The sequence below is a fragment of the Eublepharis macularius genome, chromosome 9, assembly GCF_028583425.1.
Source record: "Eublepharis macularius isolate TG4126 chromosome 9, MPM_Emac_v1.0, whole genome shotgun sequence".
In the NCBI taxonomy this organism is placed as follows: domain Eukaryota; kingdom Metazoa; phylum Chordata; class Lepidosauria; order Squamata; family Eublepharidae; genus Eublepharis; species Eublepharis macularius.
Window position 1 is genome coordinate 27,434,733 of NC_072798.1, and position 15,371 is coordinate 27,450,103.

At 45.6% G+C, this 15,371-nt stretch overlaps 1 protein-coding gene across 1 annotated transcript; it reads right to left on the reverse strand.

Moving 5' to 3' along the window:
* Positions 1-1,867: 1,867 nt before the first annotated feature.
* ADCK2 (aarF domain containing kinase 2) lies at positions 1,868-14,760 on the reverse strand. The gene is made up of 9 exons (XM_054988944.1): positions 14,303-14,760; positions 12,981-14,026; positions 11,503-11,649; positions 8,933-9,061; positions 7,336-7,431; positions 5,499-5,750; positions 4,356-4,484; positions 3,596-3,649; positions 1,868-2,845 (listed from the first exon to the last, which is right to left on the reverse strand). Exons 2-9 carry the CDS (start codon positions 13,947-13,949, stop codon positions 2,702-2,704), a joined length of 1,920 nt encoding a protein of 639 aa, XP_054844919.1. The 5' UTR covers positions 13,950-14,026; positions 14,303-14,760; the 3' UTR covers positions 1,868-2,701.
* Positions 14,761-15,371: the final 611 nt, after the last annotated feature.

Here is a 15,371-nt window from a genome sequence, read left to right on the forward strand (position 1 = left end):
GTGTTGAATGGATGTTCCAGTGGACGGGGCTTGTCCTGATGTCATCAGCTCTGGAATGCGGAGGCTTCTTTGAGATGCATTCTCTAAGTGCTTGGGATGGTCAGCACTTAGCTTCTTCTCCGGGGCAGATCCTAAGATATGCAGAGCGGGGCGAGGTTCTCTCGCTGCGGACATGGTGTGCTCGCTTCACAGAAATGGCTTCCCAAAGCAGGCTTCTTCTCTAGGTCTTCTGGCTGCCTAAGAACATGGCTGCTGGCTGGGCACGGCTGGGGCTTGCTAGCAGGCTGCCCGGTAGCGAGGGCAAGCTGGATGACTGGCTCATGGGAGGCTCCCAGGCAGGAACTGGCCAGGGGATGCCTGGTCAGGCTCACTGGAGGTTTTCCCCGTCTGGCACCTGGCTGCTAACAGCGCGGCTGGGGCCCAGGTGAGGCAGGCTTCCATGGAGGCAGGGAGACAGCTCATAAAACACAGTCCATAACAGGGAACAAGCACAGCCCGTGGTGGATGGCAAGGCAGGCACGGAGCACACGTGTAATAAAATCCAAACACACACAGGGAGGTCCAGATATAGGCTTGGGCAAGGCTGCCCAGAAAGAGAGTCCTTAGTGTAGTTGTCCAGACATGGATTCAGGAAACTAACACAGTCCATTGCAGCGGCAGGATAATAAACAAACAGGCAGGAAACTGACACGTGTATAAAGGTGCACACGTGCAGGGCAGTCTTTGGTGCAGCAGTAAAACAGCAACGCGGGAAACTCCAACACAGTTCATGGCAGGCCTCAAAGTGGGAGAGGGGGCTGCTTGGCAACAGTGGCGGTGGTGAAAAGTACCTTGAAGTCATAGCCAACTTATAGAAACCCCTGATGGGGTTCTCAGAGCAAGAGACTAACAGGTGATTTGCCATTGCCTGTCTCTGTATAGCAACCCTGGTTTTCCTTGGAAGTCTCCCATCCAATTATTAATGAAGGCTGACCCTCCAAAATCTGATGAGATGGGGCTTGACTGATCTATATCCTGGTCAGGGTGTTAATTTGATAGTGCGGGCTAATATAATATTACATGTGTTCAGGATCAAGATGCTACACTTGGAGAGCAATCCTAAACAGGTCCGCTCAGAATCCTTCTCAAGTCTATTCAATAGGGCTTACTTCCAGGAAAGAGTTTGTACGAGGGCACTGCAAATTCCTTTATAAGTTGCATGTTTCCTCTATCTCGTTTGAAAAGGAGTTCCTAACTACATCCAGTCCAAGATGCATCCCAATTACATCATTGAACAAAACTGGTAGGCAGAAAAGACGCATCCTTTTAGTCCCAGCCATCATCACATGCTGCACAAGAAAGGACAAGCCACACTGCTAGCAACAAGCACGAACAAGACCTAAGCTTGCAGGGTTCCATTCAGTTTGGGATTCCTAAGTGTAAAAAAGAAAAGCTGACCAGTTGTTCTACAGCTGGCTTATGAGGAAATATTTGAGAGTATAAAAATTGTTACCCAAGGCCAAGATGGCACTTCAAATTTGAGACCCCATCACCAAGATGCTACGGTACAGATATATGACCCTGTCTGGTCACTCCAGTTATTCTTGTCCCCTAAGCAGCAGCCTCCCTCAAGTACTGTGCACAGCTGTAGGGAGATGGGGCCCATTCTTCCATGCAGAAAGAATCTCTCTCTCACACACACACGCACGCACGGACGCACAAACCACCACCGCCACCACCCAATCCTTCTATTCTCAGTGACTACTTGCATGCAGAAACTTGAGAACCTGACTTAGTTTTTATTTATTTCACTTCATTTATACTCAATCTTTCTCCCAAATGGGGACCCAAAGCAATGTACAACATCATTCTCCTCTCCTCCAATTTATCCTCACAACAACCCTGTGAGGTGGGTTAGGCTGACAATATATGGCTAGTCCAAGATCACCCAAGGAGCTTCCGTGACAGAGTGGGAATTCAAAACTATGTCTCCCAGGTTCCAGTCCAACACTCTTAATTGCTACACCGGACTGACCTGAGGTATGTTGAGGGACGAGGGAAACCTTGAATGGCAAGAACATTTCACAATTCAAAATAAACAATGCGGGAAATGTAACAATGGAAGTGTGAATGAAATGGTTCAGGCTGCAGCAACGCTTCGGGAAGAGGCAAGATCACTTGTCAAGGCAGCCTAAAATGTGGAGCATCCTGGAAACTCTGCCCTGCTGCTGTCCCCATCTACCCAGCACCACCCACACAGAAAGCTTCTTCCCATTTTAAACAGTTTATTAATACATCCCCTCTTCCACAAGATAAATGGTTGCAGTTAAAAGTACATTCATCAACAGCATATGTCAAAAAAAGTATTTCCATTACTTGTTCTCTAAGGTTGGTAGAAATAGCTGCTTTGTAATTAAAGCCAAATGGAGTGCCACAACAGAATTTTTAACTTTCTAGTTTCCCAATGGTTTTAGACCAACTGACAATCTACCACGGATAACAGAGAGCTAAAAAACGGACCCTTTGTTTTGGTTGACCCTTTTTTATAAAGCGCTATGCTAATCACCTCCAGGATTACATCCAAAAATCTGGATCCAGGGGGAAGATTTCAGCACCGGCATATTGCCTATCTAGACGGGCCTCAGCAATGCCTTCCATTTTCAGACCATTTCCAGCTTCTATACCACACATACAAGCGGCTCATCACCGAGAAGCCTAACTACTACTCCAGGAGGGAACTTGGAGGTTTGATGAGAAACGGTTTCGCTGCGTTCAGGATATCCAATTCAGGGTCCAGCGAGCGGCCAAGGCCTTCCAACACCATAATGGCAAAGACAACAGAGGCAAAGTTACTTTCCAGCTTCACCTGGAAGCACAAAGACAGGTGGAATAAGAGAGCTTGTTAGTGATTCAGAGAAGTGCACATTGTTTTCAAGCAGTGTACATTTCTACAGAAAAAGGCGAAAGCATCATATGAAATGTTAGAGGACTGCAATTATTAAATGCAAAGGCTAATACTGTTTTAGGTAGAAGATGCCTAAAGAATATGACCTGTTAACAGTAACAACAATCAGCTTCACCTATGGAAGGCAATTTTGCAAGAGGGCCGGAGAACATAGATGAACATAGATCAGTTCATTTCAGGAATCAACGACACTGGGGAAGGAGCGGACAACCAGGTCATATTGTGGCCATCCCTCAGCATCTCAGCTGTTCTGCCTGGCTTCTTCCTCTGTCCTGAGACAGTGGCAAGACCGACAATACTGGTACAAAAGGAATAAGGATTGTGTGGCCAAGGAAGTGGACAATCCAAATGCCAGAAAGTGAGGAGAGAGCGGGCATGAAAAGGGATAGGAATACCCTCAAGGGCATAATAAAAATCAGGGGCAGATGACAGCCGCCCGGGTATTTTAGGTACGTGGGTTTGCCGCTTGGAGCCAGAATAAAAGGAAGGAAAGGTTTATTTCACACACACACCAAATGACAGGCTCAGGATCCAGATTCTGATCGGGGTGGTGGTGGTGGTGGAAATCACGTATTAGAAAATGTGATACTGATTCAAGGCCTTGTGCAATTACAAAGATGAAGAAAAAAGCCTGTGAACTGACATTCTCACCTTGTGGGTCATTAGTAACCTGAAGACACTGGACAGCAGGCTCGCTACTTGGAGCTGGAATGCAAAAGGTTAAAAGTGCCATTGGTCAGAAGACCTTCAGTGCGACAAATTAGAGTGTCAAACAAAGATTCAGCAATGGGATTGGGTGGGGAACATATTAAGTGCAAAAAAAATGTATTCAGTGTGTCTTGAGTATTTTGGTCTACAGCCAAGAGCATTTGTCAAGTTACTGTATCTCCCAGATAGGCATTTCCATACCATCCCACTTTTTCTCTGAAGCCTTAAGCACGGACATGGGAAAATCATGATTTGGCTAACAGCCCGCATTATTTTCATTATCTGTATTTTTTAACTACCTATATTTTTACATTTGTATCCTACCCTTCCTCCAAAGAGCTCAGGGTAGCAGCACACATCATTCTACTCTCCTTGCTATTTTATCCTCACAACACTCCTACGAGGTAGAGCAGGTTAAGAGAACATGACTGGCCCAAGATTATCCAGTGGGCTTCATGGTTTGACTGGAGATTTCAACTCTATTCATGACATCATATTTCCACTGCAGATTCCTTTTATTTACATAAGATAGAGATAAAATCACACCAGATAAAGAGACTGGAAGCCATATGCCTTGGGGGGGGGGGGGCGCTGTTGCCTGTACTGGACTAGAACATTCTCCTTCTAGCATCTCTATTCTGGGGCCTAACTCATGCATTCAGTTACAGTAGAAACACTCCACAGTTTGGCTAAGACAACTGACCTTTCCCAGGGCTATGGTGTTATTCCTGGCCTTCATCACCAGCTCTGCCATTTCAGCTTTGAATCTCTCCACATCCTTGCACTGGTTAGCTCGGGAGTGATGAAGGATTAACTCTGCCACTCTCTCCCCCTGTAGATCAGACCAAGAGGAAGATGAACTAAGCTTGGGCACCACCCCTTTCTGAGCAAAACTCCCCCAGGTGATGCCTGCCATGGATTCAGATTTCTTCTACTTCTATACCCAGTGAACCCCCATCTCCCACTTCCCTCAACTACACAGCCATGAGGCCACAGGTCAGAATGAGCCTGGATGCCAAAAGCATGGTGTAGACATGACTCCTGATCTCCTTGCCACAGATCAGAGACTGAAAGCCAGCCCCAAGCTCTCCCCACCCCTGCTCCAGCATGAATCTCCCCCTTATTTGCCTTTGCTATGATTTAATATTATGCTTGCTAAGAATGGTTAATGCTAACCAAAATTCTCTCATAACCAAGGTTTTGCAAACCTGCTTCAAACTCTATATAAGAGGACAACGCTGGTAAGTATTAACCATGGTTAGCACTGGCCAACTGCAACACTCAGCTGTTTAGGCAATCAACCAAAGGGATCAGGGGAACTCACGCTGGACAGAGACAGAAAGAAAGCTGGAGCATGCAAGCCTATGGCCTGCTCTTGATGACTTAACTTTGGTTAAGAAATTGGAGCCATTACTTTTGCACTGGCCCACAGCAGCTTCGCATGTCATGGTGGACACCAAGGATGCCCCAGCGACACTGACATTTTCTCATCACTTTACCCTTTCGATTGCAAAAGCTGCTCCTGTGGGTTCTTTCTAAGATCTCTTAAAGAAACAGTAGCCTAGTTTCTGATTGGAGAATGGTAACTTTACATTGGGGCCTGGAAGGGAAGAGCAGAAAGTGATGGAAGGGAACAGCAAAAATACCAGTGGGTAATGGATGACCAACAGGGGAAAACCTGAAGGAAGTGAGGCAAACGGTGATCCCAAGGAGCAATTCAAGAGAAGTCAATGGTCAAAGCCAAGAGACCAAAACACATGACACATCAGGGGATAAGCCAATGGACCCATAATCCAGTATATATGTCATTATAGTACTGTGTGGTTTTTTCCCTCTAGGGTCTCACCTGTCCTAGTACCACAGCTGTAAAGACAGCCCGGAAGTTCTCAAGGTCACGACTCTGCAATTCTGCAATGATTCCTGCATCCAGAAGCACCAGTCGGAGTGGGGAGTGTGCAGGTTGCACTTCCACAATCAGTGTGTCAAACAGGTCCACCATGGTAGTTCGGGCCTCAAGGTTATCACGAAAGCCTTCTGCCCCCTGGACTAGAATATTCCCTGGGTGCAGGTCAGCATGGACAAAGTTATCAACAAACACCTGAAGGATTGAGAATCGCAACATTAAAAAAACGCAGCTTCACAGCTTCTAAAGTCGAGTGACTCAGCTGTTAAGTGGAATGGCCAATGCAGAAGAGAACCCCTCTTTCTGCATGAGGCTGAGCATATTAAGTTGATGAATTCTGAGTCATGCTATATTTAGTTCAGACATGTAAAATAATGCTTATTTGAAAACATACACATTAGAGATATTCATTTATGTCCAATACATATACATTTAAAATAATGTGTACTATCAAAGACCAGAGAAAATCTGGATTGATCATTCAGTGGCTCTGGGCTGGAATTCTTGCAGCCGGCTGCACCCTATCCAAAGACCTTTTTTAAAAAGCCTAATAACTCATCTCTTCTTGACAACAATATATGTGATTCTCAACATGGCCAAATCTGTGGATAATTAAATCTAGAGATTGGAGCCAGGAATAGAAAAGACTAATTTTTCTACACACCTGGAAAAACCCCAGGTTCACAAAAAAATCTGAAATCTTAAAAAAATATATGGGGGGGGGGAGCTAAAGCTCCCCAAATAATAAAAGCATCAGCTGCAGCTTTAAGAAACGAACACCCTTTCAGTGGTTATTGTGGAGGTTACTAGGCAACAGTCTGCAAGAGTATTACCAGTCTTCAAGCTTTCATTTCTGTCAGTAAAAAGCACAGGAGGGAGCAAACCCTTTCCAGGGCTGTTTTGGCATTTGAGGGAGGACTCACCAGAGCCAAGATCAGCAGCAATCACAGGGTGACTCACCCAGTCCTGGGTGCTTGCTACTGTTCAACACCTACAAAAGCCAGTGTTGTGTAGTAAGAGTTTCAGAACAGGATCTGGAAGACCCAGGTTCGAATCACCACTCTGCTGTGGAAACTCAGTGGGTGACCTTGGGCCAGTTACATATTCTCAGTCTAACCTACCCCACAGGGTTGTGGTGAGGATAAATAGAGAGGAGAATGATGTAACTTGCTTTCAGTCCCCATTGTGGAGAATGATGGGGTGTAAATGATAAACATACATGAAGATGGGGAACAAACAAAAGGTGGGATTGTTGGCGGGTGGGAAGGAGAGAAAGAAGCTGGAAAAAGGTGAGGATACGGGGGCTGCCAGGAGGAAGGAAAGAGCATGGAGAGGGGGGATATAGGAGAAAATGAGGTCCCTTCCTTACAAGTTCTTGTGAGCTCCTCACCACACAACTGGGCCTGGCCTGAGGGTTGGCACCATGCAACTGGGCCATAGTCACCTGGGTACAAGTTGCCCTCTGAAGAAAAGGAGGATTGCTGAAGACAGGTAAGTTGGCTGATGGGTGGGAAAGAAAAGAGTGGATAGTGGGGGGGGGATGAGATACCCCCTGCAAGTCCTTGTGAATCCCCCACTTGTACTTTCTATTAGCTTGTTAACTTGGCAGTGCTAAAATTCCAGGATCAAAATATAATATCTAAGTCAAGAGCATTGTGTCATTCATTCCAATTATGTAATTAGGGGTTTTCAGGTAGAAGAAACTGGAACTGTGTGAAGCAAATTTCTAGCTTCCTTGCGGATAAGCAAATTGAATTGACTGCAGAAATAAGTCTCTTACCATCTTTAGGAGCATGCCCATACCCATCTTGGCTAACTTCTGCCGCAGTGCCATTTTGATGTTGGCGTGCAGATACTGAGATACTGGTTTGCTTTCCTTTTAGAGACAAAGTGGAAACAGGGAGGCCACATGTAAATCCGTCCTGATACGTAAGGAACATATATTTCCTTTGGAAAGCAACAGGGGTGCTGTAAACAGCACACCTGGGTGGACACCACATGGGCCACACCGGATTCAGGGTTTTTAAGATCATACCTTTCCACTTCTACGTTACTGCTATTTCTCTGTTTAAAAGTCTCTCACGGCCCAATCTTATGCATGTAATTCACACTGGATTCCAAGAGATTTACTAACAAGTACACCTAGAACTGCAGTCTGAGTTACCTTCCACAACAGCTAGATGAAACATTGCCACTAAGATTAATGAAGCTGTGGTTTTACATTTGGGAGAGTGTAAAAAATGCCTAGTGAACAACAGTACTTTGGAAAGATAAAAGGGCCTAGATATGCAAGTATCAGAGGTCATCCTAGAATCCAGGCCTAGATGGGAACCTGCAAAATTCAATTCCATTTACTGAATTTATTATGTACACTGGGCTATTATTTCAGCTTTTGCTGTAAGCAAATTGACTTTTGATGGGCCCCCCTGCTGTGCCCTTACTTTACCCGATACAATGTCTTGCTATGGGCTTGCCTGAAACTTTTCTGAAGACAAGCCTTGCCTAGCCATTGGTCAGATAATTGCTTCCCTGCTGTACAGAACAATCTGGTCCATAGCCAGTTCCTCAAAGACAGCAGAAGTAAGAAGACAGACATTCTGGTTGCTGTTGTATCTACGGGCTGCATCACCCATTGATACAAGAAAGGAAAGACCTGCCTATCCCCAAGTGGATGTAAATGATTTCTTCTGTCCAATATGGTCAAACTCATCTCCCTCCTATGTCTTTTCCCTCCATGCCCCTTTCCCTCGTAGGGTCTGTTCAGTCTGTAATCCTCAGGGCAAAGCCCTGTATCTCTTGGTTGATTTGAGTCACTTTGAGACAATGTCTGAAAGGTGGTCAATAAATATATTCCTAAACTATTCAAGGGGGAAACCTCTACTTTGTAGAAACAACTGTATTACAGAGCTTGACTTCTCACGTGCATGTAAAGTGTTGTCAAGCTGCAGCCAACTTACAGCAACCCCTTATCAAGTTTTCAAGGCAAAAGATGAGCAGAAGTGGTTTTGCACTGCACGCCTCTGTGTAGAAACCCAGGATCCCTTGGTGGTTTCCCATCCAAGTACTAACTTGGCTTCCAAGATGCTAGCCTGAGCCATCTAGGTAAAGGCTGACATCTCACAGACCCAGAATAAGATTGGAAGGCACAGGATGCAGCCACCTTACAAAAACTAAGCAGGCCAGTGTCTGGGAATACTTTCGTTCACCCACCTTAAGTTCCCCAAAGAACTTAAGAAAGAAGCACATCAGAATATAAATAAATGCAAAAGGGTTAGAGTATTCAGTCAAATACACTTTCTTCACTCTGGCCACTAACTGGAGAACAGAAAGATTCTAGAGAATGCAGACGTTGGCCTACTCTACAGCAACGTTCGCACCTCAAACGTCTCCACTAGGATGTTTCTTGTTACAAAAGGGCGAAGCGGAACGGGGAACTTCACAGAATCCACATCTTGGAAATTCAGGTGGAAACGCTCCAGGTTTCTTGCTTCAAAGCGCAGATCAATCTAAAGAGCAAGTTGGAAGGAAAAACTGAAATGCAGGCTAAATAGACCAGACTAAGGCACCGTTAACTTTTATAATAATCATCCCTGGACAGCATTTGGAATTTCAGTGAGAATACAGGTGCCTGTTCCCATCTGGTGTTTTATATTCCCTCCAAGGACACACTCACATACTAGCTGAACAAAGGATGAACATAGATAGCATCTACCCATTGTTGGAATATTGCACTATAGCAGCATTACAGCAATCATTCAGAATTGGATTAAGGTACAGAAAGCTGTAGCATGAGGACAGCACACTGCATGCGTAACAAGCTTCACCAGTCCTCTTCCACACATTAAGCCTCTGTTAAAGGAGCAGGGCCGTTTTATTCCAGGCCACCTGGACCGAGCTCTCAACTCACACAACCCATGCTACTTTGCAGTACCTCTTCATTTAGCACATGACTGTTAGTGGAAAGTCACTGTACAGAGGGAGAGGAGAACCAACCACTGTTTGAATCCCCCCCGCCCAGAGTAGATCCTATCAGCAACCATTCTACTTACTGGTATCAGAGACGGAGGTGAGAAAGCAAGTCCTTCTGTGTTGGGACCAACTATTACTAGACTTAGGGTTGCGTACAGGCCTGGGAGAAGATATTGGGTCCCTTTAACAGAGGCCTGTGGGGAAACGCGCAACTGAATCTTTTCGTGGCATGCTGGTAAATAACATCACCTGGTAAATAGGAGCCTATTAATCCTCTGTTAAAGGGACAGGGCATAGTTTCTCCACGTTGCCAGCAACCTTAATTTGACTCTTTCTACCCCATGATACCTGATAATATGAAACATTATGTAAGAACTGGTATCCCAATTTGCTTGCCTTTTTCATCTCCATGCTTGTTGTATCTTGTCTATGAGGGTAGAACTCGTTTCCCCTGAAATTGGGTGTGTTTGTTTCATACACACTGCAACCATGGAAGTTTGTGAGTAGCCATGAGTTCTCCCCAAAACATGCAAAATAGCTTGAGGTCAGTGATTATTAGCCCCCCAAAAAAGGTGAGGGGATTGTACCAGGCAGTCTGCCCCTATAAACTGCAACCCTTGTGCCAGCTACATTTAAAAAGCTTCAAGAAAATAATCAGAGAATTACGTGTCACATATACGTAGTGCTGCCCTTAAATATACTGGCTGAAAGGCAATCTATCAATCTAGTGAATGAATGATACGAATTGGGGACTGGGTAATTAGGTCTTGATGTGTTTTATCTTTTAATGTGACACTATGTACTGCATGTTGTGAAGGAAACTGGGAAAGATAAAATTGGGATCTTCAATTTATGGAATAAAGAATGATAGGAGGATTAGTTTTCTGTTTTTTTTTGCTAGAGCCCTGGAGGACTGTTTGCATGTTTTAAACATCCTTTAAAATCTTTTGCTTCTCTATCATTGTTTCTGAAGGTGGAGAAATAGACTAAGATATACTCCTCAATCACCTGTTAATATTTCTTTCAGTAAGTTACCATTTAAATTCATTTTGGCCTTTCTTTAGCATTCAACCCCATTAGTTTGTTAACTCCTTGGAGATAAAAAAAAGTGCATCTCAGGGGAAAAACACTATTGTAACCTACCCACCGCCGGCGCCAGGATTTCTGGCGCCTGTGGCCACCCACCTGTGTGCGCATGCGCACCCCTGGACTGCGTGATGACATCATCATGTGATGACATCATCACACAGCAAAGCCAGGGCCATTGGCTGGCGGGTGGCTGGGGCGGTGCGAGGAGGCTGCCTGCGCTCTGCACATCGCCCTGGCCACCTGCCATGCTCGGCCCGCGGCTGCTGCCCCCGGCTGGGGGCGTGTGGCAGCGGCATGGGGCAGGCACGCCAGCTTTGTGGCATGTGCCTCCGCCCCGGCACCCCCTCCGGCCCCGCAACGCCCACCTCACTGCCTCAATGGTGGCACCGGCCCTGAACCTACTATAATAAACACACAGGATCCAACGATGTACATTAAACCAGTCATAAACACATGAACAAGTTAAAACTAGAATTTTTATCCAGCCCATTTCCCCCCTTAAACTACTTCATCAGTTTACTTAGGTCCAGGATTCAGTCATTTTGTCTGTGTTGTGTTACATGAGATGTATTTGAGGGCTGCTTTAATGCCGACAAGAAATTTATTTAAAATCTGTTACGGTCTAATACTTCTTATGCTACTACTTATTATTGTTAAGTATTATGGTTTTAAATATTTTAATTTGGCTCACCCACTGAAAAAGTCATGGGAAAGCACTATAAATATTCAACTCAATACAGCAGCATGGTCTATGCCACCCTGAAAGCAGTTCAGCGACCTGAGGCTCTGGAATTTGGCTGTCTTGATTTCAGAGACTGAGTGAACAAAAGCCAAATTGCATAAGATCAAAAGAGAAGCAACTCCCAATCCGTGCAAAACTCCTTCCCACCTGCTGAGTCATGAGTTTTCCAAACTCCTCCACGATCTCAGTTGGACTGAGCCACTTGAGTCCAGGAAAAAGCTCAATGAATCGGCTACCTATTTTCATCAGAAACAGGTCCATTTCAACCTGATGAACTAATCCAGGATGCAGCACCTAGGCAAGGAACACATGAAGACAGATCGATTCTTTAGACACCAAATACATACTAGTAAAGTATCCACAAGGAAGTCATCACATAAAAGTCACAATTGTCTACACTTTCCCTGCACTTTCTTTGCTTCAGCCACCATGACTATTATTTCCCCTTTCCCAAAGGGCTTCTTTAACTTTTTCAAGTATCAGTAATATACAGATTGCTATAGTGTTACAACAATCTATTGCAACAATACATTACCTCCCAGCTTGCATTTTTCAAATACTCCTAAGCAAAGTTATTCAATGGGCTAAGACTGGAGTAACTCTGCTTAGAACGGCACTGTAAGTCTCTAGCCCTTTTTGTTGGGGAGTTATAAAGAGAAATGTGCAGCCAATACCTTTCCCTTTATAAATCTGCAAAGAAAAGGCAACATGCTTTTTTAAAAATCAAAAGCTGGGATTGGTTGCAAAAGATTATCATAATGTTGTAGGATTATAGTGATCTAGCTATTGCCAATTAGAAAGCTCTCTGGTGGAAGAGGGGAACAGTGCCCATAGAGACTAAGTTTTAAAAAAGGGTGCTGGTGTGGGCAGGATCTGCAAAAATGCACACCCTTCAGGACAACTTAACGCCCACTCAGAGCGATCTAGAAAGTGTAGTATTATTATCCTCACAACAATCACCCTGTGAGGTGGGTGGGGCTGAGAGCTCCAAGAAGCTTTGACTGACCCGAGGTCACCCAGCTGGCTTCAAGCAGAGGAGTGGGGAATCAAACCCAGTTCTCCAGATTTTTTAAAGAGTCCTGCCGCTCTTAACCACTACACCAGACTGGCTCTCATTACAATTAGTGTTGTATAATGGCTAGAGGGTCAAAATATGACCAGCAAGGACCGTGCCACAAAACTCACCGGTTGTCTTTAGAACAGCCTCTCTCAGACTAAGTTGTTGTGAGGATAAAATAGGGGAGGGGAACAATGTACATCATCTTAAGTTTCTTGGAGGTTGGAGCACGGTAAAAATAATTTTAAAAATATATAGTTATAAGATTTGCTCATAGCCTACAAATCTTTACTCAGACATAAGACCAACTACATTCAATAGGATGTCCATTTTTTCCCATTTGTACCCTGCTTTTCTCTCCAGTGGGGACCCAAAGTGGCTTACAACCCTGTGAGGTAGGTTAGTCTGAGTGTGTGTCACTGGCCCACAGTCACTCAACAAACTTCCGTGTCAGAGTGGGAGATTCAAACCTGGGTCTCCCGGATCACAGACTAACACTCTAACCACTACGCAACACTGGCTCTCTTAAACGATTATAAGCATGCACTGGATTGCAGCTATTACTTACTTTAATGGCTACTGGAACAAACAGGTTCTTTGGGGGGGAATGTAAAGGATTGCTGGGATATCTGGACATTTGCTCGGGAGAACGTTTACTCCGATTATCGCTTCCATGGTGGTCATCTTCATGAAGTAAATAATGGGCACCATCTGCTTCGGAAGCCCTCTCGTGTTTTTTCTTCCAAAGCCAACCAAAGAGACCTCGGAGCCCATGCACCTGCCAGGCTTCCAAAGCAGAATCCAGTGCTGAATTCTTTGAGAGATTTTTAAGTAGTGGCTCTTCAAGGGCAGAGCTGTCCACATACGCTTTATATACCTGGGCAACACAGCCAGAACCAATAGGCTCCTGGCTTTCAAACCGGAAGATCTGTCCCCACCTTTCCCCAAATGCTTCGTACAAAGAACACTGGGTGTAGTTCCAAGGATGAGGGTCCACCTTGATATGGAGTTTGGAGAACTTGGTGCAGAACTCCTCCGAGAAGAGGTCTCGCCTTGTGCTTGCCCACTGGCCCAGCTTAATGTAAGTAGGGCCAGCAGATTCTGTAGCCTTTAGCAGAAGATGGAACCAGAAGGATGCAAAACCAGAAGACAGATAGGTGACGGGGTAAAGCCAAAGCAAAGGGCCGAACTTCAGCAAAAGAACACAGATTCGAATGGCAAGGGAAACGGCTACCACAATACGCCGGGAGAAACTACTTGAAGGTCCACCATCCTTAATGTGTACATCCAGTTTTATACAGTTTCGTTCACTGGGTACACCTTCACATCTCACACCCCCAAACAACCCTCCAATCCCCCAGGATGCTAAAGTGATCTTTGGCAAGGCTTTGGAAGGGAACCAGCCGTGTACCCGGCGAAACAGGAACCTGATAGGCTCCCGGCTCCAAGTTTCTCTTCCTAAAATTGACAGCTTCCTCAAGTGGAGAATTCTGACATTCAAAAGGAAAATCCGGGCAGCGAACTGGCAGCAAGTCATCTGGACTGGAAATATCAAAAGAGGAGGCACCGGCACCGACTGAACTCCTCTCTAAGGAAAACATCTGGGGATGAACTCTGGAGCAAAAAGCAGATGAAGAACAGACAGTTAATATGGAGCAAGTAAAAGTTGCAACAGTGCAATTCAAGGCCAGCCCCCCACCCCCGCTCTCTGAACATGCCCCTACCAAAACCTGCATTTACACATCACACAACCCAAATTTCCAAAACACCTTAAAGGTCAACTAGAACCCCAAGTTATGAACTTTCCTCAGCTTTGACTCTCGGAAATCTAGTTGGTCTCTACTGGCCCCAGATCCTGCTCTTCGACTGCAGACCAACTCGGCTACCCACCGGAAACAATCCACACCAGGTTCTTATACACTGCACTATTCGGTTCTTCATCCATCAGGGCGCCCTAGCTAGAGCCAGCAGGCCTGATTCCTAGCAGGATTAACGACGTGAAGCTCATCAATCTTCTCTGAACCGAAAGAAGCTCGCCGGCCACCTCATTCGCCCCGTTGCTTACGGTAACCCGCGTTGCCCCGGGCTTGCTCGGACTCCGCTGATCACAAGCTCGTTTCCTTTTTGGCTTCGTTCTCCGGCCCCCAAGTGCTTTTCGGAATCCGAGTCATTCATTCATCGTTCACCGGCATCGCACTCGTCGCACCAAGTAACTAAAAGAGCAATCCGGCTCTACGTTTACAACGATGGATCGCTCCTACACTGCCGCTCTCCCGGTCAAGGTGCCAGAACTCCACGTGGTCTTCCGAGGGGTGCTGTAATTATCCCGTAGAACGCGACGGGAGAACCAAAACGATACGCAGCATTCCAATCTCGGCGACTTCCGCGAATGCAACTGGCGGAGGAGGCTCCTCCTCTTAAAGCGGCAGCGTGAGAAGAATTTGCCCAAATCTCGAGTTTTGCGGTGTTTTTGTGGGATGCGTGTTTAGGCGAACCCGTTGGGGCAGCAGCCCTGTTTGTGAACTTCAGTGCTGAGGTTGCCAGCTCCAGGTTGGGAAATTCCTGGAGATTTTGGGGTAGAGGCTGGAGACGGCGGGTTTGGGGGAGGGGAGGGGGCTCAACAGTGTATAATGCCATAGAATCTACCTCCAAAGCAGTCATTTTCTCCAGAGGAACTGCTCTCTGTGGCCTGGAGATCAGTTGCAATTCTGGGAGATCTCCAGCCACCGCCTGGAGGTTGAGAACCATATAAAACCAAAACAACTGCTGGCTACCTATCTGCAACTATACCACATATTAGCTTTTCAAGACATGAAGTTACCATACTATATGCAGATATTTTCTTTCCTGTAACCCATGTCATTTTCTCTTTAAAATATTTTATTTCTAGTAAAACGTTTAGAATTTATGGCCCCGGAGGCGTAAGGTCACAGAGCATGGGCAGTTAGTAAAGTTGGTC

Excerpts from the sequence above, each read along its gene's own strand:
- ADCK2 (XM_054988944.1), bottom strand. The coding sequence starts at position 13,949 with ATGACTTGCTGCCAGTTCGCTGCCCGGATTTTCCTTTTGAATGTCAGA. Across the intron at positions 7,432-8,932 it reads TCCTAGTGGAGACGTTTGAG|GAAAGCAAACCAGTATCTCA; the intron begins GTGCGAACGTTG and ends TGTCTCTAAAAG. Across the intron at positions 2,846-3,595 it reads GGTTACTAATGACCCACAAG|GTGAAGCTGGAAAGTAACTT; the intron begins GTGAGAATGTCA and ends TTGTGCTTCCAG.